This window comes from Mustela lutreola, chromosome 15, assembly GCF_030435805.1.
Source record: "Mustela lutreola isolate mMusLut2 chromosome 15, mMusLut2.pri, whole genome shotgun sequence".
Classification (NCBI taxonomy): Eukaryota; Metazoa; Chordata; class Mammalia; order Carnivora; family Mustelidae; genus Mustela; species Mustela lutreola.
In genome coordinates, this window is record NC_081304.1 from 207,628 (window position 1) to 234,650 (window position 27,023).

At 55.4% G+C, this 27,023-nt stretch overlaps 1 protein-coding gene across 15 annotated transcripts in view; it reads left to right on the forward strand.

The window, feature by feature from the left end:
• The window catches only part of B3GNTL1 (UDP-GlcNAc:betaGal beta-1,3-N-acetylglucosaminyltransferase like 1), a 111,257-nt gene that overhangs the window by 30,723 nt on the left and 53,511 nt on the right, over positions 1-27,023 (forward strand). For 10 of the 15 annotated variants that reach the window (XR_009348245.1, XR_009348246.1, XR_009348244.1 and 7 more), the window contains 2 exons: positions 8,087-8,152; positions 10,504-10,599. The exons of 2 other annotated variants lie outside the window; for them this stretch is intronic. Coding sequence is in view for 8 of the 13 variants with exons in the window: in XM_059150191.1 (XP_059006174.1) it covers positions 8,087-8,152; positions 10,504-10,599 (162 nt within the window). In the remaining 5 variants the exon portion in view is untranslated. Of the gene's footprint in view, positions 1-3,252; positions 3,380-8,086; positions 8,153-10,400; positions 10,430-10,503; positions 10,600-14,411; positions 14,578-27,023 lie in introns of those variants that run through there. 3 more of the 15 variants (XM_059150198.1, XM_059150201.1, XM_059150200.1) reach the window with 3 other exon arrangements.

The window sequence follows — 27,023 nt, forward strand, 5'->3', positions numbered from 1 at the left end:
TGGAGGGTTGGGGGGGGGGCGGGAGGGAGATGGTGGTTGGGTTATGGACATTGGGGAGGGCATGTGCTATGGTGAGTGCTGTGAAGTGTGTAAAGGTGGCAATTCACAGACATGTACCCCTAGGGCTAATAATACATTATATGTTAATAAAAAAATTAAAAATGTAAATAAAAAAAACTCAGTCCACCAGCCTGCAAACATAGTATATCTCTCTATTTGTATAGGTCTTTTAAAATTTCTCTCAGCAGTGTTATGTACTTTTCATTAATAGATTTGGAATATTCTTTGTTAAATCTATGCCTAAATGTTTCTGATTTTTTTACATTATTATAAATGGTATTTAAAAAAATAAAATAAGGGGCGCCTGGGTGGCTCAGTGGGTTAAAAAGCCTCTGTCTTCGGCTCAAGTCATGATCCCAGGGTCCTGGGATCGAGCCCCACATCGGGCTCTCTGCTCAGCGGGGAGCCTGCTTCCTCTTCTCTCTCTGCCTGCCTCTCTGCCTGCTTGTGATTTCTGTCAAATACATAAATAAAATCTTTTTTTTAAATAAAATAAAATAAAATAAAATCTACTTTGTCTGATATAAGGATGACTACCCCAGCTTTCTTTTAGTGCCCATTAGCATGACAGGTGGTTCTCCAGCCCTCACTTTCAATCTGAAGGTGTCTTTAGGACTAAATGAGTCTCTTGTGGGCAACGTATAGATGGGGCTTGTTTTTTTTTTTCAACTCAGGTCTTGGTCTCAGGGTCCCGGGATTGAGTCCCCCACTGGGTTCCCTGTTCAGCAGCAGGGAGCCTGCTTTTCCCTCTGCCTGCTACTACCCCTGCTTGGGCTCACTTTCTCAAATTAATAAATAAAATCTTTTTAAAAAATCAACTGTTTTTATATAAATGTCCGTTATTTGTTAATTTCCACAGACTCTCCAGTAAGGATCTTGAGGGAATTAGATGCTGAGGCTGTGGGTCAGCTGTGGGCGGGCTGGCTGCTTTACGGTGCTCAGTTTTCCTAACAGGGAACCTGTGTCCACTCGTCTCTATCTCAGCAGCCGTGCACGGTTTTCCTACTAGAGGGCTCGCAGTCCTTCAGTAAATTAATTCCTTGGTATCCCTTGGTATTTGGTTTCGAAAAAACATTTGTTATCAGCTTTACTAAGATAGAATTCATGTAAAATCCACCTGCTCGAAGTGTACGATTCAGGGGTTTTGGGTGCATTCGCAGTGTCATGCAGTCCTTACCACTGTCCAGTTCGGGGACATTGCCGTCACAACATAACCCGTACCTCCCACCAGTTAGCTCTCACTCCTGATCCCCCAGCTCTCAGCCAGGCCCCCTTTCTGCCTCTGCGGGCTTGCCCGTTCTGGACATTTTCTGGAAGTGGTGCTGATGTGGTTGGGTCTCTGTGACCAGCTTTCTTTGTCTTTCCCTAGTGTTGCAGCCGTGTCAGAGCTCTGTTTCTTCCCGGCACGGCGTCATGGGACCCTGGATGCAGGGACCACGTCTTGTTTATCCAGATGCTGCTTGATGAGCGTTTGAGTTGTATCTGCTTTTAGCTGCTCAGCAGACGTGGACAGAAGCATTCCTGTACTAGTTCCCATGTGTACAGATGTGTCCAGTTCTCGTGGACATAGACCCAGAACTGGTGCTGCTGGGCTGTAAACTCCACATTCAGCATTTTGAGGAATTGCCAGACTGTTTCCACAGGAGCTTACCGCTTTACATTCTCACCAATGATGTGGGAGAATAATCTGATATTTTTTGGTATTATTGTAAGTAGCATCATAGAAAAATTCTGTAGGTTTAAAGACATTAATTTAACTTTATTAATCTTGTATTCAGGAACCCTGCTGAACTTACTTTTAATTCCAATATTTCCTCTGTTGATTATTTTGGGATGTTTATGTCTACAATCCCTTTTTCTCTTTCTAAGCCTTGTGATTTTTATTTCTTTTTCTTGACTTGAGTTCCCAGTCGGTTGTTAACCAGACATTGCGAGAATCTCAGAGAAGGTGCTGAGCCCTTTCACTATGAAGTGCACTGTTTGCCGTAGGTATCTGTCACTTCTGCCCTTAATGACGTTGGGGAAGTTCTCTTGCAGAGCTGAAGGAAGAGTGGATGGCCCAGAGAGAGGAAAGGCTCTTGTCACCACGCCTGCTGGGCGGGTCCCCTACAGCCGCTGGGGTCCTCTGCTCAGGGCCTGTCCCATGGGTGAAGAGACCCCCAGCACCCGCACAGATGGGGCCTCTGCCCCCGTTTTCTCGCAGTCGGGGGCACTCTGTTCACTATCGTGTTAATCTTCACAAGAACTTAAATTTTGATGAAGCCCCACTTTTCTCGGAGGATTCTTCGCTTCTCTCAGGGTCACCGAGATTTTCCTAAGAGTTCCCAGTTTTGGCTCTGACACTGAGGTCCGTGGTCTACGTCGGATTCATTCTGTGTGTGGTGGGGTCTGTGCGCGTTCTTGCCGTCTGGCCCCCAGGTCCCGGCCTCTGCCTTGTAGGTCCTCATCTGCTGGGTCTGAGCCTGCATCTCCCACCCAAGTGCTAGCAGCTTCCCCGAAAGCATAAGGTCTCCACAGTGTTTCTTCTTTTGCCAACACTGCCACTCTGGGTCTTTATATCTCCATGGGAATTTCAGGGGCAGCTTGCCAGTTTCTGTAAAAATGCAAGTTTGAGATTTGGATTTGAGTTGTAGTGCATCCGTAGGTCAATTTGGGGAGAATTGTTTCGTGATGTTGAGTCTTGTGACCCATGAATGTGGGACGTGTCTCTGTTCACTTAGATCATTCCCTTCTTTCAGCGTGTTTCCTAATTTCCACCGTACAAGTCTAGCACTTTTTCTGTATATTGTATCATATTGTATTGCATCGTTTTGTGTTGTGTTGTATCGTATCGTATCGTATTGTTTCGTGTTGTGTTAATTCCTAATTCAATATATTTTTTTCCCTTTTTATAGATCTCTTCAGATTTTGTATTTTTTCTTCAGTCTATTTCAGAAACCCACGTCTTTTTAGCAATTGTCCGTTTCATCAGAACTGCATGATTCGTGGGCGTGCGGTTGGTTTGGGCTCTCCTGCCGCTCTCACACCTGCTCAGAGACTGGCCCTGCTGCCTCTGTTTCATTCCAGAATCTGCTTGCTTGTGTCTCATTCTCCCCGTCCAGCTCAGGGGTAACGGATGACAGCTTATGGGCCAAACCCGCTGGCAGCCTGTTTTTTATGGTCTCTAAGCTAACAATGGTCTTTTTTTTTAAGTGCTACAAAACCAAAATGAACAAAAAGAGAAGAATATTGGTAGAAACCACATATGACCACAAAGACTGAAATACCTAGTATCTGGCCGTTTACAGAGCAAGTTTGCTGGTCTCCCGTGCAGCTCAAGGTTGGTTACGTGTCTTGTTTTCAAAGAGCCAGTCGTCGTCTGAACTGATTTCCTCTAGTGTTCTTTCCTCTCGCGCTGCTCAGATCTTTATTGTTGCTTCGGTTTACTTCTCGTGTAGTTTGCTCTTTTTCGTTGGTGTTTTCTAAGAACCCGGTGTTCGCTGGCACAGGGGTGGCGGCAGCTGTGCTGCCGTGTCCCCGTTCACTTCCGCTCGGCCGGAACCCGTCGTGGTGTCCTCTTCTGCGCTCGGCTCTCCTGCGCACGCCAGTGGTGGGTCCCCCGGACTCTCCTGCATTTGATTTCTGCCTCCGCTTCTGTGTGGCCAGGGCTCACGCCTTCTCTGGCCTCGGCGCTTTAACGCCGCGGCCCCCGCGTGTGGCGAACGTCGCGGGCGGGCTGAGCGCTGCTGTGCGCAGCGCGTGGCCAGGCTCCCGCGCTCGCTCGGGTCTGCGTCTCTCTTCGGCTGCGAGCATTTCTCTTCCCTCCTCCTGGGTCGCGGGCTTGCAGGGGTGCTCGCGCGTCTGCTCTCTGCTGGCCTTCTGCCCGCCCGCGGCCTCCCTCTGCGTCTCCTGCGCTGCTGTTCGCGGGGCGCCTTCCGTGCTCCCACGCTCCGTCGCTCTGTCTTTGGGCCTGAAGTCTGTCTCTCGCGAACAGCGGGTGGGCGATCTGGTGCTGTTTCTGTGTCTGTTCTGTGAACTGCAGTCGGACAGCGCGTCCATGTGGAAGGACTGAGTTCATCCACGTCCGTCGTCTTCAGTCGGCGGTGCGCCCGCCGTTCCCTGCTCATTTCCCATCTCGCCCGTTCATTCGCTCGTTCATTCCTCTGTTCTGCCCCTGCCGCCTCCCGCCCTTTTTACTGAATAGGTCATTTCTATGGTCCTACTGACAATTATTCATTTTTAACTCTTCTGAACTATTTCCTTAATGGTTGCTTTCTGGGGGCTCTTCCTGTGTTGTTCTGTGTGTTTTCTCAGGTGCCTGCTTGTCCCTGCGCACCGGCCTTGGTCTCCAAACACCTCCCTGTGCAGTTGGAGGTCTTGGACGAGGGTCCGCTTCTTCCAAGCTTCTCCCTGGTTTTCCCAGGCACCTGGGAGAGCCACCATCCTGGGACCGCCAAGGTGGTGCCCCCAGACCCCTCTCACCCGAGGGAGGTCGGGGCTGCCGCCTAAGGAGAAATCCCCCCACCCGGTCATGAGCAGCCTGGGCTCCACCTTCCCTCCTCTCAGAGCCAGGGCCAGGGAGGCCTTCGGGGCAAAAGGGGCTTGTGTTTTCTGAGTTTAGGCCTTCTAGTGGATCTAGGCCCAGTGCCTGCCAGTGCTTCTCCTTAACTCTGTGTTACTCCTGCAGACTCCTAAAATACACAGCTCTTAGCCGAACAGAGAGGAGTGTCATTAGTGCGTCACGTCTGCAGGTGGAATGTGGAATTTGCAGACCATATGAGCAGGAAAGCCCTCTGGGACTCAGAGTTTGAGCAGAAACACGCAGGAAGCTACTGGAGGCAAGTCACTTGACCCCGGGCTTTGCGAGCAGGCTTTCGACCTGTTGGTGGGTCCACTGTCTTCCTCGCCTTCTTCAGGGTCTCCCTGTGGAGTGTGGGTCCTGAGTGTGGAGGTCTGACCACGTAACTTCTGTCCATCTTCCAGCCCACGTGTCTGAAAGCCAGACATAAGGACACTTCACAACAAAATAGAGGGAGAGGGAGAGCGTTGTGTGGACTTGGGCAACGTTCGTGTAGGCGGCCCGTCCCGCACCTCACGCATCCCCGGCTTCCGTCCGCCTCCAGCTTCTGTCTGATGCTGGCCGTGAGCGCACAGCCACCATCTCACTCAGAAGCTACTTAACTTGAAGCTCCAAGATTCTTTCTACTGCAGAATTCTTTGACTAGATGAGCTTTTTTCCACCCATTATTTTTGTGGTCAGAGAGGAAACAGCATTTCATTCGGAATTCATGTTATTTTTTATAAAACATCAAAACCCTTTGCCCTAGTCTGCCAAGAACGTTGTTTCTGAAGTGGTATCACTGTGGACTTCCCGCCGGTCTGGGGACTCTGAAGGCTCTCAGGCAAACAAGTGTGCAGGCTTCTGAGCCCTCCCTCCTATGCCCCGTGGGGTCAGGACTATACGCCCACCCTGTGGGCTCCTCCGCTTTGCCCTGGGCAGCTGACCTTTGCTGAGACCAGCTCCTGGCATTTGGCACCAGCTGCGAGCCCTGTGGACCCGGCAGAGCCGCCCGCATGGACGGGCGCTGGCGTGAACGATGATGGTGCGGATCACGTCTGGGCTTGTCAGTAAAATACCACGTGGTTTTCAGTGTGATAAAGACGCCTTCCCGTCTTTTCAGCCAGTTTTTCTCAAGATGGTCTCGGAGAACGAGGAGCTTCTCTGTGATCCACGGGACTCCTGTGCACTGAGTTTGTGTGTGTACCTTCATGCTGTTTGTTTTTTAGCTTCCGTGTTTGCTTATTGCGTTCCTCCGTGAATTTCTCAGTCGATGAGCATGTCAGCCACCCCCGGGGCGCTCTGTGGGCCTCAGAGCTTGACATGAGACGCCCGGGAGCGACTCTAGTCCAGGAGGTGGTGGAAACTTACACTGGAATGTTCCTGAGAGCTGGGCATTTCTCGGCAGTTTAGGTGTTAGCACAGATCAGTTTCTCAGTTAATCCCATGTTCAAATTTTAGCTCTGGCATGTAATTGCTGTAAGATCTTGGGGAAATACATAGCCTTTCCAAGTCTTGTTTCCTTTGGCTACAAAACAGATAATTATAGCTCCTCTGTCTCCAACTGTAGATCATGATAAATATCCAAAAAAAAAAAAAAGAAAAGAATATATGGGTGTGTTTTATGAGTGGCGGAGTAAGTAGAAACACTGCCCAGTCTGGAGTGCACATTCATTTGTCCTGCGAGTGTTCTGAGGGCCAGAGACAGGCCTGCGCCAGCCCATGCTCTTGGGAGGGCACGCAAGGTGGCCCTTCCCTGGGCTGTGGGGTCTGGGCATGGCTGCTGAGGTGTGGGGACGGGAGGTCAGAGGACTGGGGCGTCGCTCTCGGGGTGCTTCCCTGTGTGGTGGTGCCCCAGGCCACGTTCTGCAGCCCTGCATGGGGTCCAGGGCCGGTCATGCCGCCCGGCAGAGACCCGCTCTAACTCTAACCCTTCTTTTTGAAATACCCATATGCTTGTGTGCTGGCTTCCCACGGGTAACCCAACACTCCTAAACCCAAAGACTGGTTTAGGAGACGGTCAGAAATTTGTCAGATTCTGTGTGAGGCCATCGGACACAGGAGCCATTTGTCAAGAATCTGACCTGCAGGCCTTCCCTGTAAGGGGAATTGCCCCTTTGTCCCTGCGCTGCTGTCTTGCTGTTCCCATTGTGGAAGTGGACCAGGCTGACCTGGGGTGTGACCTCTTGTGCCCCCTCACAGCTTCACCTGCCCGGGTGTCCTGCTGCCACGCCTCACTTCTCCTGTTTCCCTCTCAAGGTTCCCAGGCTGGTGCACCACACGCACGGCTGGAAGTGTGTCCCCAGCTGCAGCCAGGGAGGGGCTCAGGCGTTGGAAAGGCCCAGGGTTGACTTAAGGCTTCCTTTTCTGCTTCTGTTCTGAGGTCTTTCACCGCAGGTTCCTCTGGTTCTGTTCTCACACCTGCACTCCTCTCCTGCCTGCTGAGCTTGGGCTCTGCTGGGGATGGTGTGGGGCCTGCCCTCCAGGTCCCTTCTGCCTCTCCTGCGTCCTTCACCTCCCCTCCCCTCCCCCATCATTCTCCTTTCCTGCCTTAGCCACAGGCCCCTCAGCTCCATTTGTCACAGGCGATTTGATGAGTACGATGTGCCTGAGGTCCTTTTGCAGGAACATGAGTACACATACAGGCCTTTTAGTTTATTGCTCAGTTTAAAGAGAGTTTCTCCCCAATGACAATATTTTTAGTTCTTGTATTGGGTACATTTGTACCTTAACCAGAACACTGAAATGTTCTTTTATCGTGAAATAGAATGTACCGGTAGAAGAATGCACAAAACATTTGTGTACTTTGAGGGTTGAAGGAAGCAAACATGTACATGAGCAGCTCCTGGTCAGGAAGGAGCCGCGTGGCCGTACCCCAGAGGTGCGCTTGCCCCTCCGTCCCTGTGCAGAGCGGCCATTATTCCAACTTCAGGATTATTCTTGCTTTTCTCTATAGTTCGCATAATGTGTGCATTTCTCAGACAATACGGATCATTGTTAAGTAAGTGTGTGATAGGACGTGTCTTATCCTGATTCTCTGGCTCAGCACGTGTCTGCGAGAGGCGTCTGTGTGGGTGTCTCTGTGCCGCGGTCTTAGTGGTGACGGCCACTGCCGGCTTCTGCACTCTGGCGTCCCCGACAGCGGCCGGTCCTGTGTGTGAATGCCGCTGCGTGGAGCGCGTCCGTAGGTCCTCTGACGCTCGCGCGCTGGACTCCTTTCCCCGGTGGGTGACGTGGCTGCATCCTGGGGCTTCCTGTCCTCACGCTGCTGGACGCCCAGGCCCTCTGGGTGCGGGGCCGATGGCAAAGCGCATGCCCTTGCGGGGATGGCCCGCATCCCCCCGCCGACTCACGGGGGGCCGGGCCTGGACGTAGAGTCTGTGCCACCTCTTCCATCTCTTGCCCATTTCACTGTTGCGTGTTCTGTCGTTTTCTTTCTTGTCTGTGGGAGTTGCTTTACGTGACTTGAAACTGTGCTTTTCACTTCAGGACGACGTGATGATGCCTCAGAGGGTGAGGCTCCAGCTGGAGGCTGCTGCCCAGCACCCGACAAGCGTGAGTCCGCGTCCATCCCTGGGCTGTCCCCAGAACGTCCCCAGACTGTCTCTAGAACATCCCCAGAACGTGCCCTGGACTCTCCCTGGGCCATCCCCCCAACTGTCCCTAGACTGTCCCCGGACTGTTCCCAGACCATCCCCAGACCATCCCTCTGGACCCCGCGGGCCATCCCCAAACTGTCTGCAGATCATCCCCAGGCCGTCCCCCAGATTGTCCCCAGGCTGTCCCCAGGTTGTCCCTGGACCATTCCCAGACCGTCCCCAGAACATCCCGGACTGTCCCCAGACTGTCCCCAGACCGTCCCCGGACCGTCCGCAGATCATATCCATTCCATCCCCCAGGCTGTCCCCAGACTGTCCCCAGGACGTCCCCAGGCTGCTGTACAGACTGAGAGTTTCCAGACTTCAGGGATCACACACAGTCCAGGATCCCGAGCATTCTGCTAACTACTGGCTGCACATGCTCTCGGAAAGACAGGCAGGCAGCTGCTGTCCAGGAGGACTGGGCACGGCCACAAAGGCGCCATGAGGGGGGTCCCTGGTTGGGGAGACTTGCATGATTTTTCAAGATGTTACTCTTGGAGAAACTGTGTAAAAGATACACGGGATCTCTGTGTTATTTGCACTACGAAAAACAAAGTTTCGTTAAAAGAACCAAACACAAAATTATGCAAACAAAAACATTTTTTTTTTTAAAGATTTTATTTATTTATTTGACAGGGATCACAAGTAGGTAGAGAGAGAGGAGGAAGCAGGCTCCCCACTGAGCAGAGAGCCCAACACAGGGCTCGATCCCAGGACCCTGAGATCATGACCTGAGCCGAAGGTAGAGGCTTTAACCCACTGAGCCACCCAGGCGCCCCAAGCAAAAACTTTTCTTATGTCTTCATTAGCATTCCTGCATTAATATAAATTAATCACCGCGCAGATGTGCTATAGACAGCTGAATTTAAGGAATTCAAGAGTCATGGTAGAACCTTTGACAATTTCTTTTTATGTGTTTATCTATTTATGTATTTACTTAGAGAGAGGGCATGAGCAGGGGGCAGAAGGAGAGGGAGAGAGCACACACCTGCTTGGGCAGCCCCGGCCCCCACGGCCCCTCCAACAGAGCTCAAAACCTGGGGACAGCACCACACTTTGGCTCCGGGCTGTGTGCGGGCGTTTGGGATGCCGGTGTGAGACTGCTCCGAGGTGGGGGGTCCTGTCCTCCAGAGTCTGCTGAGGCTGGTCCCCACTGTAGGTGTCTGGGCCCATCGCTGCAGAAGGAGCCGCTCCCTCCGGGGGACACCCAGCAGCACAGGGCCTGCCCCCCCACCCCACCCAGGGCCCAGGTGTGGCCAGCAGCCAACCCTGACCTGCACTCTCTCCTCCTCAGAGTGGTCGCTAAGACCTGCATCACCGAATCAGTCTCCTTATTAAGAAATTATCGGGGGGGCGCACCTGGGGGCTTCATCATTGAGTGTCTGCCTTCAGCTCAGGTCATGGTCTCAGGGTCCTGGGATCGAGCCCCACATCAGGCTCTCTGCTCAGTAGGGAGCCTGCTCCCCCCACCCCCGCCTGTCTCTCTGCCTGCTTGTGATCTCTGTCAAATAAATAAATAAATAAATAAATATTTTTTAAAAATAATTTTAATTGGGCGCCTGGGTGGCTCAGTGGGTTAAGCCGCTGCCTTCGGCTCAGGTCATGATCTCAGGGTCCTGGGATCGAGGCCCGCATCGGGCTCTCTGCTCAGTGGGGAGCCTGCTTCCTCCTCTCTCTCTGCCTGCTTGTGATCTCTCTCTGTCAAATAAATAAATAAAATTTTTAAAAAAAAAATAAAATAATAATTTTAATTAATTATCAGGTTCCTGGGTGGTGCTTGGTAAGCCTCTGACTCTTGGTGTTGCCTCAGGTTGTGATCTCAGGGTCCTGGGGTCGAGCCCTGAGCCCTGTGCTCAGCAGGGAGCCTGCTCGAGATCCTCTCTCCCTCGCCCCCTGCCCCTCGTGTCTGCCTGAGTCATGATTCGGGATGAACCTGCTGAGGTAGCCGGACCTCTGACCTTGTGCACAGATCATTGTAACTTGAATGCATTAAGGGGGAAGGCTTGTCGGCTACAGCTCTAACCTGGGGTGATTTCATGGGTGCTGCTGGAACTGGCAGGGTAGGACCGTCCATCATGGGGTCCAGCCTGAACCCTGCATCTCCCTCTCCCCCATTCCCCGCAGATGATTTCCCAGCCTGATCAGATACGGATCTTTGTTAGTTCCCTGCTGGTGTGCTAGCTCTCGCCAGGTGAGACATCTGTGGGTAGGCATGTGCCTATCAGCCCACGGTGACTTTTTAAGTTCTGTGTTGTTGTCTCACAGATTATCGGTTGCCGAGTAAGGAGAGAGCCCCCCAACTCCACTGAGCGATACACACGGTGGATCAACCAGCTAACACCGGACCAGCTTCTTACTCAGGTACCCCTGACCCCATCCGGAGCCCCCCAGGACGTCCTGAGAGCTGTTCTCTTAGTCCCTGTGTTTGCCTGACCTGTGGGTCTGGCCTGGGAAGGAACCAGAGCCAGCAGGCAGGTGCGGAAGGCCTGGCTGGAGGCTGGGGAGGGAAGAGGTGTCCGGGAAAGGCCCAGGTTTCGGGCAGGACTGCCTTGGAGCAGGGTCTGAGGGAGACGCGCCTTCTGGGTGGGGCTGGCTGGAAAACCAATGTGCAGGCGGTGGGACCCGCAGAAGAAGCGGACTGTGTGCTCAGGTCCCAGGTTCAGGTCTGCCGCGGGGCTAGAGCCCCTGGAGTTTGCTTCTGTATCTGACCTACCTTGCTAGCTCGTACACTCTGCTCCTCACACACACGCGCACGCACACACAGAAAGTGCTTCTGCATGTGGACTTCCTTGTCACATTTTGAGAAGATGAAGATCCCATGAATGGCCACTTTAGATGCCAGTGGGAGAGATTTGTTTTCCAGCTGCCCCAAAGCTCAACAGGCAGAACAGCTAGCACGTGGGCCCCGCGCAGCCTGCACCCTCCCCTCACAGGACGAGGGGGCCTACAGAGGTGGCTCCAGGCCATGGGTCCAGGGTGCCGCTCCTGCCTGCCCGTGCCGCTGCCCTACTGTCCCTGGTGGCTTCCCCGCTGGAGCGGAGAAGTCCCTCCCCTGTGAGGCGCAGGGCGCTGCTGCTTGGGGCCTGGCACCGCACATAGCCTTTTCCCCGGCAGCTGGTACAGTTGCCCAAGGGCACAGGGCGGGTTCGAGGGGCCAAACCTCATGACCCAGAGTGGCAGAGACTGCGGAGGGTCTGGCAGTGAGCAGCCCTTGCGCGGAGAAGCAGCCCAGAGTCTGTGGCCCTTCCCTCCCGAGAGGGTGGGCCTGTGGGGCTCATGCTTCTGGAATGTGTGCCTTTCTATGGACACGGTCAGGACACGCACTCAGGTTGGCTTTTGTTTTTCTTAACCAAGATCACAGCTGAGTCAGTGAAGAGCTGCTAAGGGCTTCCTATTCCTAACTGGGGAATTCGGACTCCACATTCAGTGGGAAAGCTTCGGGCCCTGATTTGGGGCACCCAGAGGCTCCTTGGCAGGGCCAGGCCCCGCCCGGCCCCAGTGAGGGTCTGGAGACATGACGCTCTGCGAGTGCTGGAGCTCTGGCAGCTGTGTGCGTCGGCTGTGGGCCTGTGCGCTGGGTTCTCTGGTAGAACAGGAGTCATGCCGGGGCTGTGTCGCCGAGCGCCAGGGGTGTAGGTTACATGCCGTGGGCATGTCTGCAGCCAGAAATCCAAGTTCTGAGTCGAGGGCATTAAGCATCATAGAAATAATTAAGGCAGGGTCCTCTTAAATAGTGTTTTTCTTTATCAAGTTAAGGGAAGATAAAGTCTGACGTTTTTCAAAAATAAACTGAAAGAAGCTGATGTTCTCTAAGCCACTGGTGAGTGCCACGGGTGCAGAAACCACCACCACCCACCAAGGGGAATAGGCTGGCAGCTGAGGTGGTAGGTGTCCGTCCTCTAATCTGATCTCATTTGTGAGGTGGGGAGCAGCACAATTCCCAAGGAGCCTGCTGCTGCTGAGTCCGGGCGACCAAAGGGGAGGCAAGGCCGGACCCCTCCCGGCCCCCCGCCCTGGGGTCTGGCAGCAGGGGCTGGAGGGTGCCGAGGTGGCTGGCCCCTGAGGTCCCGAGCTCAGCCTAACCGCAGGTCAGCACCAGGCCTGGTGAGCAGTGCTGGTGTCCTGGTTCTGCCCGGGGCCCCCTCCTGATCCACATGGCAGGGGTGCCCAGTGGCCTCCATCAGCTTCATTACCTCAGTTTTGTTCACAGAATTAAAGGGTTTAAGCACAATATCCTGGCTCATTCTTTGACCCACTCATTTGAAGATATTTGGCAACACGCATGATGGTCCCAATGGCTGATTGAGAAGACGGTGTGGAGGTAGAGCTCTGGGTGACAGAGATGCTCTCCTGTCCATTGGGGACGCTCGGGTCTTCCTTGTATAAAGAGACTAAGTTTCACACTCCTCTACCTCTGTGTGCCTTTCCCTTGAAAGTTTGTCCTTCATAGTACAGTGATTTTATCTAATTCTAACCCACACTCATGGCACTTAAAAACTTACATAATTTGACACAGACTAAGCTGTACTGTTTTTCTTCATTTTTTTTTCCCATTTAAAGGGAGCACCAGAAAGTGTATCTGCGGTAGATTCACAGAACTGACCACTTTCTCTAAAACATACTATGGAGAGGGGAAACTATATTAATGTCTGTTTCTCTATTAAACCCAGAAGCCACAGATCTTGGATCTAACATCAGAGTTTATTCTTGTTGCTATGTGGGTGTTAAAATGTCAGAATACTGGAACATTTGTTATCTGTCTAAAGATAGTCTTCCAACAAATTAGAAGTAAGGATAATAAACCACAGGAATCTGGAAATTAGTCATACAATCTCTGCTCTTCTCTGAGAAGAGTTCATATCACTTCCTGGTAAGATACCACTAATGAGCCTGCGAATTTCATTAAATGCTCCATTCTCCTTTAACTGCAAGGCTTTTCCGTTCTGAATACGAACAACTCATTTTAAGTCTATAATCCATAGTTTTGTCTTTTTTAAGTACCAAAAGCATCTAAAAGCGTCCGTCAATAACCATCAATAACCATCTGTCCGTCCTGAGCCTTTTGTGAGGGCAGACTCTGCTTTGGGCAAGGGAGGCCAGTGCTGATGGGCTTGTTTCCGTGTGTGTGTTCTGCAGGCACTGGAAGGAACTACATAGAATTTCTGCGAAGTGCACTTTCCGTTGCTGGCAAAACAAGGGGAGAGACAAAAGCAACCCCCAGGTCCCCAGAACAGCAGCATGGGCCCCCCCACCCCGAGCCTCTCCTGGGAACTCCTTCTTTTTGACTAACTTCTAAGAACCTGGATTATCTGATTTTTTAGTTGGTGACACATCAGAACCAGAAGGAGACAAAATCAAAAGGGAATCGGGAAGAACCCAGAGCTTCTGGGACTTCTCACTGCAGCGGCGTGGCCCCCACGCGCCCTGCGCACCTCCCTCCCTGCGCGCACTGCCCCTTACCTGTGCGCGCCCCACCCCCGTGCGCGCTCCCCTTACCTGTGCGCGCTCCTCCCCCGTGCGCTCACCCCCGTGCGCGCTCCCCTTACCTGTGCGCGCCCTTCCCTTACCCGTGCGCTCTCCCCCGTGCGCCCTCCCCGTTACCGGTGCGCGCCCCTCCTGTGGTCGTTCCTGACTCGTGCAGGCGGATTTGCGGGCCAATCTGGCAAGGAGTCCGCGGACGGCAGCGGTCGGGTGGGAAGCTCGGCTCCGCGGAGGGAAGGGGCCTGCGTCGGGCCGCGGACGCCGCGTAGCGGCTCTGGCATCTCGGGGAGGAAGGGCTCCCGTGGTGACGCGTCCGGGTCTGGCTCGGGGTCCGCGGTTCCACCTCCTGGTGCGCGCACTTCGCGCGCCCTCTGCCGGGGCCTGAGCCTGAGCGTCAACCGCCCGCAGCTGAGTGTAGAAAGTAGCAGCGAGAATGCGTCAGGCCTCTTGGGTCTGTTGCATCTGCTTCCAAGAATCCCAAGAGCGTTGGGCGCTGCTTCTGCAGTTTTCTGTACCTCATTTGCACCTAGATCCTACGCTTGGGAGAGAGATGAAGGGGCGATACTAGCCTACGCCAGGCATCAGTAACCAAAGAAGCAGCTTCGATCAAATTGAAGCCAACGTTGCGCTCCTTACCAGTTAGACCGGGGCTGGCAGACTGGGGCTCGGGGCCACGTCTTCTCCTAAGGCGCACAGCCTTGCCCCCTTGTTTGTGGTGGTGGTGGTGGCTGTCCTTGCTCAGGTTGGTGGAGCTGAGTACCTGCGATGTGGAGGCTGCGGCCGGGAAACCTGGCGCCTTGGAGAAAAGCGTCTACCCTGAGCTGCGCAGCCGTGTGGGGGACTCGCCAGCACCTAGAGGTAACGTCGGGCATTTGTGCACGTGCTGGCCTGTGGCACCAAGGAGCCACCCAGACGCTGAGCTCTCCGGTAGGCAGGGGGCATCAGCACCGCTTCCCCCAGGGGAACCTGAGGCGTGGCAGTGGGCGGAGAGCGGGTCTCGTTTCACCGCCTTGGCAGCTGTTGAGCAGGGACAGCTTCTCAGAACGTTTCAGCCCCGTGCCCTTCTTGGGCAGCGTGCTCTCTCGCTCACAAGAAGCAGGTCCAGCAGCTTGGGCAGCGGGGTGATTCTGTGCTCCTCCTCCCACTGTGTGGCGCGCGGAGCATGGCCCTCGTCCCGCAGAGCCCCAGTCAGCCGGTGGGGTCGGGTGAGGTCAAGGGCATGCCTATGGGACGTGTTCCCAGGGCCTGCACCTTGGGATCCAGAGAGCAGACAGGCACTGGTCACTGCCAGACACGGCTGGCCCCCGCCGTCCTCACGGCCAGCCTCGGGAATCCCTGAGAGTCTGCTGCAGTGATTGGTGACTTTCCTTCACGCTGCATGGCGGGGTGGGCGGAGGTATCTCCTAAGAAGACTCTTTTCCTTCAGCGTTTTAAGATCTCATTACCTCCTCCCACCTCACTTGGCTTTTAAAGGAAAAACAAGTTTACTCGGCAAACCTGTTTGTCTTCCTCAAGTGCTTGAACTTAAGCTATTTGAATGATGTGGCCAGCCAGGTCTCCGTGGGGTCAGCAGATAGCCGTGCTCACCTGGCACCTGACCCCGTGGTAACATAACTGTAGCCGGGGCAGGAGGGCATTAGTTGTTAGAGAATTGCAAAAAGGACAATCCCAGTGGAAGAGAAAAACCACAGCAGGTGTCTGTTGTGAGTCATTTAAATGATTTAAGGAGATGATGTGCAGGAAGCCAGCCTCTTGCCTTCCTCCAGGGGAGACGGAGCTGCATGGTGACCGGTCTCCCCCCAGAAGAAAGAGAAACGTACCTTTTGGAAGGTCCCAGTCCCGGGTTTGTGTTGTCCGTTCTTGTTCAGGGTCTCATCCTCATTAAGAAACTTTGTTGGGTATCAGCCGTGTGTTGTGGAATGGCCGTTTGCTGTTTGCAGTTTAGTGGAAGTAAAGAATGAGCAGGAAGCGTTTCCAGAGGAGCTAGGTGTGTCCAGTCTGGAGATGTACAGCAGGCAAGGCCCTTGAAATAAATGGGGAGACTCCAGGAGCTCGTTTGCTGTGTGTGGTTAGACCACTCGGGTCTGGGGGAGGCAGGCGTCCTGTGTTCTCAAGTATGCCTGAGCCAAGACAAAACACAGTCTCTCAGGTGTAAGTTGTAGGAGACCCTGGGGTCTTTGAAAAGTAAGGAATAGTTGTGGAAGCAAAACCAGAGGAGAGCTCGATGAGCCAATCTGTCCTTTGGATTTTGAAAACAAGTGGCTTGTTCTGATGGGACCAGAGGAAATGAGCCTTCTTTACTCGTTCTGTTCCATTTTTTTTTTTTTTTAAGATTTTATTTATTTATTTGACAGAGAGAGATCACAAGTAGTCGGAGAGGCAGGCAGAGAGAGAGAGAGAGAGGGAAGCAGGCTCCCTGCTGAGCATAGAGCCCGATGCGGGACTCGATCCCAGGACCCCGAGATCATGACCTGAGCCGAAGGCAGCAGCTTAACCCACTGAGCCACCCAGGCGCCCCCGTTCTGTTCCATTTTTGTTGTTTTATTCCTTTGTCCTTTCAGAAGGGGAGGAAAAGTTGAGAAGAGCTTGTGTCACACTCGCCTGGTGTAGCCCCAAGCCCTGGCCACCTTCCTTCGACACGGGAGGGGGGTCCCTCCCAGGCTCCTGGGCAGAACAGGACAGTTTCCTGCACTCGCCTGGCCACCGGGGGTCGGTGCGTCCTGGGTGTGCAGCCTGCATCCACCCAAGAGCCCCACAGAGCCATCAGCCTTAAGAGGCTGGTGCAGTGGCTAAGGCAGGGACTCGCCCTGTGAGTGTCCATACTTCCTGCCCAGCGGCCAGCAGCTCGGTGCCCAGAATTCACAGGAGCTCTGCACAGGGACGCTTCCTGGCTCTGACCGCACCGCTGTGGCTTGCTGGGTGTTGTTGGTTTTTTTAAAACCAACACAGATTTATTCACGTACAGCTCTGGGGGTCAGAAGTCCGATATCAAGGTGTGGGCAGGGCTGGTTCCTCCTGTTCCCTCCGATTCCAGCCTCCCAAGCGCCATGTCCTCGGCTTGTGTCCGCTTCCTCTGACCTGCTTCGATGTTCCCTCTCCTTTTCTCTCTCATTAAAGAGATTATTAAATTGTGGTCAAACATACATGACACAACTTGTCATCTCAAATTTCAGTTTGGTGACCCTGCCGGGGACTGTCCCCACCCAGTGCTGACTCCCCATCAGCCCTCCCCCAGCCCTGGTACCCCAGCCTGCTTTCCCTCCAGAGTTTTCCTCTTCCAGATACTCTGAACAGTATCTGTCCTTGTGCGTCTGACTTCCGTAACATAATGTTCTCAGGTTCGCCCATGTTATAAAGGGTCAGCTTCCTGTTGTTTTACAGCTAAACCATATTCATCACGGGAACGTACTGTCTGCCCCACATCGTGCTTACCCACCATTTGTGCTGTGATCGTCCCTGGGTTCCTTCCACCTTCTGGCTGTTGTGGACATGGCCTTGCTTTGTCTGTGTCCCTGTTTCGACAATTCTGTGTTTAACGTTTGGGGAACTTCCGAGCTGTTTTCCACAGCAGCTGCTCCATTTTATGTTCCCACCGGCAGAGTATGAGGCTTGCCTGCCGTTCTGCTACTTCTCGTCAACACTTGCTGTTTTCTGGGTTTTCTGGTTGCCATGTGAATGGACGTAAAGTGCTATGTCATGGTTTGATTTGCATTTCTCTAACGATTAGTGATATGGAGTATTTTAATGTGCTTCTGGGCCATTTGTGTATCTTTTGGGGGGAATGTGTTCTCTAGTCTTTTGTCTATTTTTTTAAAGTTGGTTATTTGCCATTGAATTCCAGGCACTCTTTGTATATTGTGGATGCTAGACCCTTATCAGATGTGTGGTTTGCAGATATTTTCTTTCGTCCTGTGAGGTATCTTTTTATGCTCTCCATTGTGTTCTTTGAAGCAGATAAGGTTGTAATTTTGATGCAGTCCAATTTGTGTAGATTGTGGGGTGGGGGGTTATATGTGCTTTGGGTGTCACATCAAGAAATCCTTGCCTATCCAAGGTCACAAAATGTTTCCTTGTAAGATTATTATAGTTTCAGCTCTGACATTTGGATCTTTACCCCATTTTGAGTTAATTTTTTGTGGATGATATTAGGGAAAGGTTCAGCTTTATCCTGTGCCTGTGACCATCCATCTCTCCCAACACCCTCGCTGAAAATCAGTGGGCCATTTGCGCGGGTCTGTTTCTAGCTTCTGTTTTGTTCTGCTCATCTGTCTGCATGGCAACACCACACTGTAGTGATTATCATAGCTTTGTGGTAAATGTTAAAGCTCACTCCGTGGGCGCTTGCTTACTTCATGAGAACTGTGAGTCTTCCAACCCTGTCTTTGCTTTTCAAGCTTGTTCTGGCTACTTTGGGTCTCTTTAAATTACATGACTTTTTTTTTTTTAAAGATTTTATTTATTTATTTGACAGCGATCACAAGTTGGCAGAGAGGCAGGAAGGGGTGGGGGGGCAGGCTGGCTTCCCGCTGAGCAGAGAGCCGGATGCGGGGCTCCATCCCAGGACCCTGAGATCATGATGTGAGCCGAAGACAGAGGCTTAACCCAGTGAGCCACCCAGTCGCCCTTCCATGACTCTTATGATGGGTGTTTTCTCTCCTATGGAAAAGAATAACATTTAATGACTTAAAAAAATAGATTAGGTGACGACAGTCGCGACTTAGACAAAGCTGTGTCTTCTAGACTCTCATGCTGGGGAAAACCTGACCTGGCTTCTGACCTGGCTTCTTTTAAGTTCTGCCTTTAATTGATTTTTGAAGACCTCCAGTCCTGGGGAGGTCATCCTAAAAAGCGCTCAGTGAAGAAGTGCACTTGGTCCCCTGGGAGCTGGCGCTGGGAGAGGAACTCGGGAGACGCCTCTCAGTCCCGACACGGGCGTGCGGGCACCAAGTCGGAGCCCCCGTCTTCAGGAGGGCACAGCTGGCCTCCGCGAGGGGCCCCCAAAACCTCCCCCTCGCTCGGGCTGAGCCGCGTGGGACAGGATGCCGGGGCCTCCCCCAAAGCTGGGGAGAGGAGGGGGGCCCAGGAGCGCGGGGGTGAGGGCCACCGTCTGGTCGAACCGGAGGGCCCGCGGTCTCGTCCGACGGGGTTGGGGGCGCAGGGGTCCGCGGGAGGGGGCGGTGCGCGCTCTGGGAAAGGCCGCAGAGACGCAGCCCCGGGAACTGGCGGGTGTTGCGCCCTCGCCCTCGGCGCTTTCGGGAACCGGATCGACCCGGGGGGGGGGGGGGGGGCGAGGCCCGAGGGAGGCCCTTGTGCTGCTGGAGGCCGAGGCCCGGGAATCGTCTGGTTCTGGTTCGCTGCGGGGTGGGAGGAAACGTTCCTTCCTGGTCCCCCGACGGGAAGTGGAAAGGTCAGTGTGAAGGTCAAAGCACGGAGCGGAGGACTGAGCCCTGCCCGCGGCTGCCTCCTGCTCTGGGCACCGGAGACGCCCCGTGACCGCACGGAGGGGCCGAAGGAGCCTGTTCCTAGCCCGGGGCTGGCGGGGCCCCCGGTGCTCTCGGGTTCCCTGTGCGCGGGGATGACGCCCCGGGCCCCGTGCTCCCGCCCCGCTGCTCGTGCCTGTGCGCGTGCGCGCTTCGGGGCTCCGGGGTGCGCGTGCGTGTCTGTGTGCGTGCGTGCGCGCGCGCTCTGTGGCTCCGGCGTGCGCGTGCGTGTGTGCGTGTGCGTGCGCGCGCTCCAAGCGCCGGCAGGTTGGGTTTGTGCCCGCGTCGGCTCCTCTGCGCCTGCCCGGCCCGCAGGGGCTGTTCCCGCCGCTCGTCTGCGCGCGTGGACGGTCCGTGGGACGCGCCGGTGAGAGCCCAGGGCGGGGCGGAGGGCCCTGCGGGCCGTGGGGCGCGCGCTCGCGGGGACGGAGGGTGAGCCCCGGGGGTGCCCTGCGAGGCGCTGAGGAGGACGAACGGGGCCCACAGCCCGCTTCACGGGTGGCCCGGCGGTGACCTGGCGGTGACCTGGCGGTGGCCCGGCCCGGCGGTGGGCGGGGGCTGCGCACTAGACCCCCCCAGGGCTGCGCCAGGCTCCCCGACGCGAGCTCCGAGCTTGCGCCCTGCGGTCCCTCGCCGGCGGCCCGGGGCGTCCTGTGCCTTCCCCTCCCGAGGGGCGCAGGGTCCGGTGCGCTGGGCCTGAGGACGCTGACGAGCTCGTCCCCGAGCGAAGACCCCGTCCGTTCCGAGCGGACGAGGACGGGGGTCTCGCGGCCCGCGGTGGTCCCTGCGGGACCGTCCCCTGGGGTCCAGGCGGCCAGCGCGCGCGTGGTCTGCGCCGGGGAGCATCGTGTGGAGCCCGAAGCCCCTGCGCGCCCATGACCCCGGCCCTGCTGTCCGCGGAGCCGGACCCGCGCCTCCACCCGCCGCCTCCTCCGAACGACCCGGCCACAGGCCTCGGCAGGAGGCTCCGCGTGGCGCCCCAGATGGCCCAGTGACCCGCAGTGCAGCCTGGAGCCCCCTCAGGGTTCAACGACCCCCAGGGCCTCCCCACCCAGACCCGGGGCATCTGCTCCGCGCTCACACCGCCGGGGACTCTGAGGAAAGGCCACGTGCACGCGGGCGCTCGGTGCCGGCCACACAGCGCGCCCGGGAAGGCCCTCCCTTAAGGGTCCTTGCGGGGCCTCTGTTGGGACCCCCCCACTTCTGCACCGCGCAGAGCCACACCTGCCTCCCAGGGCTGCCGTCTCAGCCGTCCGTCCTGGGAAGGGCGTCCCTGCCCTTGGGAAGAAGACTGGCCTGGAGTCCCTGCACCTGGGTTTGGGCCCCTGGGCGGGGCCCTGGTTGGGGCTAGAAGCAGGCCAGCAGACACCGCAGGATTTCAAGAGCTATCTGGAAACTGGAGCGCTGTGGGGTCTGCACACGGCCACACAGGAGGGGCCTGCAACTGCCCCAGGAGCGCAAGTGTGCTCCAGGAAGACGGGAGAGCCTCACGGAGAGGGAGTCCTAGAGCCTGTCCCTGCAGCTACACGTGGGCCGGTCACCTGAGGTGTGGGGAGCATCACTGGGTGGCTAAACCTGCGGCACGTGCAGTGTCCAGGTGCCCCGCTCGCTTGGGGGCGGAGAAGCCGTCCGTGGTGTCTGCCAGCACGTGGGCACAGGTGGGCGCAGCAGAGCCCTGGGTGACTGCCTCTCTGTAGACACCGTCAACAGCCAAGGGGATCAGGGTTTCAGAATTTAAAGGGAAGTAACGTTGAGAATGACGCACGGGGGAGTCTCAGCGAGAATAGAAATTATCCTAAAACAGAAGAGTCGGAAAGTACGTACTTGTAATTGAACCAAAAAGCCCATTGGAGGGGCCCAACGCCACACATGAGCTCGGAGGCAACGGCACGTACAGCCACGGGGGGCCGAGCGAATAGTGACGCGTCTGGGATCCTCTAGGAGGACGGGTGATGGGGGCTGCGGGCACGTTAGCGTCCCAAACTTAGTTTGGAAGTAATTGCTAGTTTCTCCCCCTGAATGTGTCTGGACTTTGTCGCTGAACAGACTCCAGCCAGCGCGGCCGCCAGGGGAGTGCAGCCCCCGGGAGTGAAGCAGGGGTGAGGCACTCCCACAGCAGGGGTGGAGGTGTGTAGAGCTAGGGGGCTCTGGGGGGTCTGGAGGCAGCCCCGCAGGAGGCAGGCTTAGGGGCTCTGCTCCCCATCCCATGCCAGGCTCGCCCCTGCCATCAGCCTTCCTGCGGGCGGAGCCCCCGTCACCCAAGGGCCAAGTCTCCTCCTTCCCGGACTTGCTTTACCACTTGGCAGACGAGGCACCAGGGGCCAAATTTCAAATTTCAAGAAAAGTGGGAGTTGTACGTTTATTAAGCAAATTTTCCTGCTCCTGCTTACCTTGGAGAGCAGCAGTCGGGTCCCAGTAGGATGTGTGGCTCGGAACCACGGAGCGGCCCCGAGAGGCAGAGGCTGGGCGGCTGGAACGGTGCCCAGCACACACGCCCAGACCCACGCGGGGTGTGAAGGGCTTAGGGGGTGTCTGAGCTTGGACCCTCGGGGGGGGTTCACTGTAAGCACAAGGGAGAAGTTGTTTTTTACCTTACGCCGAATTAGTTCACGTTGTGATGTGTCAAGCTTGCGTGTACAGGGCAAGGAAACACGCAGGTAGGTTTAGAGCTGGGGCTGGCAACTCAGGTCACCCTCAGCACTTGCGTTTTCTGGATAAAACAAAGGAAGAGCTGCCGGTGAGAAGCGTCCAGGGTAGTCTTGTTGCCCAGACGCACCCGTGAGCTCCAGCACCTCGTCCGGCCTTAGTTGGTGTGGAGCGCGGGGCCAGCGGCGGTGGGGATGGGCTGGGCCGGCGGCAGTGGCGAGAGGAGCCCACTGGCCCAGAGCAGCAGGACCTGCCCCGTCCACCGTAGCAAAGATGTGACGCGCACCCGGGAAGAGCTGGTCCTGGGTCACCTGTGTCAGCGAGAGCCCCAGATGCACGTGGGAACCTGGCCCTCGGGACGGACTTTTCTCCAGGACTCCCTCTTGACTGTCGCCCCGACAGGCTCCTAGCACTGAGCCGCACAACCCTGGCTCCCCTGCGCACACCATTCTACCACGGGTGAGCACACACGCCCTGTACCTCTCCTCACAGACCTCACACATGCCAGTGCCCGCATCCTGTGTGAGAAAGGGCAGAGGCCACCTCCCGACCACGGTGCCTGGAGCTGGCCCGGCCCAGCCACCTCTGCCTGCTGCGCACACGGAGAGGACCACCAGTGCCTGTGTGTGGCCCGCGGGCCCTCTGCCGGCTGTGCCCCCGAGGGACTCCTGGGCCTGGGAGCCCAGAGGGGTCTTTGCCTGCATGAAGGGCTTGGAGCTTGAGAAACTAGGTGCTGCAGCCCTGAGGAGGAGCCGCTCTCACGGAGTGAGGGCCCTGCACCCACAGGCTGGGCGCCAGCGAGGTGCGGCCTGTGGCCCGTGGGCACTGCGCCGTCCATGGCTCCTACCCCAGTGGCCTCGGGCCGTCTCCGGGTCCACATGCATTTTGCAGCCAAAGCCATTCCCGTCCAACAGCCGGGCTGGCAGAGCCATTCTGAAATCTGAAACCCCGTTTTCTTGAACTCCCATACTGCAGGAGGAGCAGGGTGTTGGCTTTGGCTGCCGACGTTTCTGGGAGTCTGCCACGTGGGGCTGCTGACCCCGGCCCCTGTGTGTGCCCGCAGACAGCTTCTGGGGTCGCTGGCCTTCACCCCTTCTGCTTTGGTTCCTGAGGGTGAAAACACAAGGGCCCGGCCAGGGGCAGCCGGTACGTGGAGGACAGAGTCATGTCCGGCATCGCGGGCCGAGCTGAGCACCCTGAGCTGCCCCCCTTGAGCTGGGTGGCTCTGCTGTCCGCAGGAAAGCTTCCTGGGTGGGCCCATGAGCCTCGGGCCGTGGTCATGGCAGGCCTAGTGTGGCCACATGGGGCGGGGCGGCCTCTGATTCCTCCTGATTCAGAGGCAGGTCTGTCCTCCTGGGAGCCTGAGTACAGAAGCCGGCAGGCGGGCTGCACACTGTGCGGGAAGGTCAGCGTCGGTGGCTGGCCGCAAGCGTCTCAGACCTGGGCTGTGCCGGGGACTGCGCTCAGGAAGCGCCCGGGGAGGGGGGACAGGTGCAGGAGGCCAGGACTAGCCAAGAGGGGGCAGACTGGCATGTGGGGGTCTGGGCAAGAACGTTGTTCCAGGGGCTGGAGGTGTCTGCTGGGGGGCGCCGTGGCCCCTGTGGTTGGAGGGAGGGAGCCCCAGCGTGATGCCCAGGGCCCGTGTGGCCATCCAGGGCTCAGCAGCCGGGGAACCCTTGGAGGGCGACGCGTGCAAGGCTGTTCCTTTCCAGCCGCTCTGACTGTGGACCTCTTAGCATGCTCCGGAAGGTTCCCTCGGAAAGGACTGCTGCAGCCCAGAGCCTTGGTCCCAGCCTGGGCCGCGGTGAGTCCGCCCGTGTCTGCGCCCGTGCCTGGTCTTTGTGCCCCGAGGAACGTGTCGGGGTGTTCACCCTCGCGCCTCCTTGGGGCGTCTGCAGGCCCCGCGCACACCGTTGCTTTTCCCCGAGTTGTGAGAGTTCTCTCGGACTCCAGAAACACGTCCCTCCCCAGATCGGTGTGCCCGGCGGACACGTGAGTGTTCCCTCGGAGCCCCTGGGGTCCCTTCCTTTCTTACCTGATCGTTCGAAGAGGTGACATTTTCAGTTTGGATGAAATCCAGGCTATTAATACTTCCTTTTCATCTTGCAAAATTTTGCTCTATTTTATAAAAATTGCCTAGGCTCCACTTGCAAGCATTTTCCTATGTGCGTCTTCTAGAAGCTTTGTAATTCTAGCGCTCGCGCCCGCTTTGAGATATATGCCGCGTGTGGGGTGAGGTGAGGGTTGGTCTGCTCGCCTCAGATCCGGCCCCGCTCTGCCTTCTGTGCACAGTCCGACCCGATCTGTTGTCCCGGGCAGAGCTGGCGCACTGCCGGGCCACCACGGGAATGGGCTGTCCGGTCCAGAGGCCGGTTTTCGGGCTTTCACCGCAAATGAGATGGTGGCCCTTAGCAGGCTGAGTAGATTCCTTTCTGTTCTTGGTGTTCTGAGAGCTTGTGCCTTGTGCCTTGATTGGATGTTGCGTTTTGTCCAATGCTTTTCCTGTATCTATTAAAATGATCATTTTTTTTCCTGATTCTCAAATGTTAAACCAAACTTGAATGTGTAAGATCAGCACATCGTGGTCAAGACGGGCGCGTGTCTGGATCAGATTGTCGACAATCTGTGAGGGACTCGTGCATCTCTGTCCACGAGGGACAGCGCGTTGTGGTTTCCTTGTGGTATTTTTGTCTGGTTTTGGCCGCACGTTAATGCTGACCTTCTAAGGCGGGTTGAAATACTCTTCCCTCCCTTATTTTATGAAGGAGTTTGTGAGATCAGTGTTCTCCCCTGCTTTAATGCTTGGTAGAATGCACCCGTGACGGTTTTAGGTTATGAGTTCCACGGTTTAACTGTTTGGATTTCTGTCTGAACTGGCACCTCTCAGGGGGTGAGTCCGCTGTATCTGAGCTGTTGAACTTCCTGGGCTAAGCGTGTTAATAATCCCCTTTCTCCCCCGTTAACGGCTTTGGCTGACTTTTGGCCCGTCCTGCTTGGGCCTGTGCTCGCTTGCTCCCAGATGCTCTCCCTCTCCCCAGAGGTGACCACCGTCCCAGATCGGCTTTTGCTGTGTGTCTCCTACTTCTTTCAGCCGTCTGCATCGCTGAAGAAAGATCGATTGCTTTATAGACAGATGCTTGGTTCTGACCAATAGGAAAATAATGAGCCAAAAATGCAAGCCCAAATAGAGTTAGTGGTTTTTTAATGGTTATATTAAAAAGGTATAAAGTAGTAGATGAGTTTAATTATAATGATATATTTTATTTAACTAATATACACAAAATGTTACTTCAACATGGAACCAATAGAAATAGACCCATGAGATATAATGTTCTTTTTTCATAATAAGTCTTCAGAATCGTGTGTGTGGTTTTTGTCTGTTTGTTTTAAGATTTTATTTATTTATTTGACAGAGATCACAAGCAGGCAGAGAGGCAGGCAGAGAGAGAGAGAGGAGGAAGCAGGCTCCCCACTGAGCAGAGAGCCCGATGCGGGGCTCCATCCCAGGACCCTGGGACCACGACCTGAGCCGAAGGCAGAGGCTTAACCCACTGAGCCACCCAGGCGCCCCCAGAATCATGTGTGTTACACTCGCTGCCTGTCCACCAGGCTGAGCTCCCACACCCGAAACCCATGTGTTGGGGACTGGGTATCAGGTGTTCAGCTGCAGGCAACCTACCAGAAAATGCCTGTGGATTTTCACGAAGTAGGAGTTGAAAACGGGATGCCTAGGTCTTGCTTTGCAAAAGTTCTCAAATAGCATTATGAAACCGGTTTTTTCTTACAGTCGAAGAAGGAATGGAGCACATTGTGGGGACTGATGTGTTTGGGTTTGCTAGAAAATGGGCCCGTCTGTAGTGTCTGGGAACGGGGAGCCCCTGGATTCCAGGACCTTCGAACCCCCCCTACACACCAAAAACCTGATTTGCAGAAAGCAAGGCACACGGTCCCTGACAGAGCCAGACAGGCCACCCCAGGGAGCGGGTCCAGCTGCAGGCCCGCTGGTCTGATTTCTGTCTCTAGAGATTAGAAGTCCTGCCTTTAGGGTTTTGTGTCGATGAAGGTTGCCTTCCTTGACTCCGTGAAGGCCACCACTGCCTACTCATGGCTGTGCTCGGAGCTGCCGAGGGGAGGCCCCTGCGCTCTGTTCCATGGTGTCTGTCGCTCGTGTTGAATAACATTCGGGTTGCTTCCAGTTTTGTCTGTCGTGCTTGCAGTGTTCGCGGGTTTTGCATGGACGTAGCTCTTGTTTCCCTGGGACACCCAGGGCGGCGTGGCTGGTTGTGCGGATAGTCCGGGCGCCCGTACTGCTGTTTGCAAGTAGGAGTGCGCACCGTCCCTTCCTCGTGTCTGAGAATGCATCTGGTGGTGTCCGTCTTTGATGTTAGCATCTGTGGGGCTGTCTTGTGTCTCATTACAGCCAGATTTCCCTGCCCCTGGCACCCACTTCCCTTGACCCCAGGTGAGGAGTGGGGAGAATGCTCTACTGTTTCCGGACACCCCTGGAAATGTTACCATATGTAGGAGAGGGTCTTAGTAGAGGGGCCTGAGGGTCTTGTGATGGGAGACGGCAGGCATGCAGGCACGCAGGTGCTGTGAAGATGAAGGTCCTCCCAGACTGACCCACCCGGTCAGCACCCCAGCAGCCTTTGTCACAGAAATGGACCAACTCGGGGGAAAAAAAAAGGAGAAGAAAAAAAGGAAAGAAATTGACCAACTTATTGCAGAATCTTTTGGAAATGGAAAAATTTAGAACAACCGAAATCCACGTGGACAAGAGCAGAGTTAGAGGCCAGCACTGCCGGCCTCCATGGCTGTGTGTTGGCACAAGGACAGACACACAGACCACTGATCTCTTATGGACAGGGTCAGTGGAGAAGATGTCTTGGGACAGCCATATGTCCACGTGCGAGAAAACTGAACTTGAAAAAACTCACACCATTTATAACAAGTTAGTTTAAAACGGACCCTAGGACTAAATGTGAAACTTAATACCATGAAGCTTACGGAAGAGAACAGAAAAAAACTTCTTTGTGATCGTGGTTAGGCAAGAAGCCATGGGGTGAGACATGGCTCACCCGAGAGGGACCGGTCCTGAGAGGGACCCCGAGAGGGACCCCAGTCCCTGGGGCCTGGTGGGCTTCATCAGCCCAGTGGATGTCGTGAAGGATGAACCAG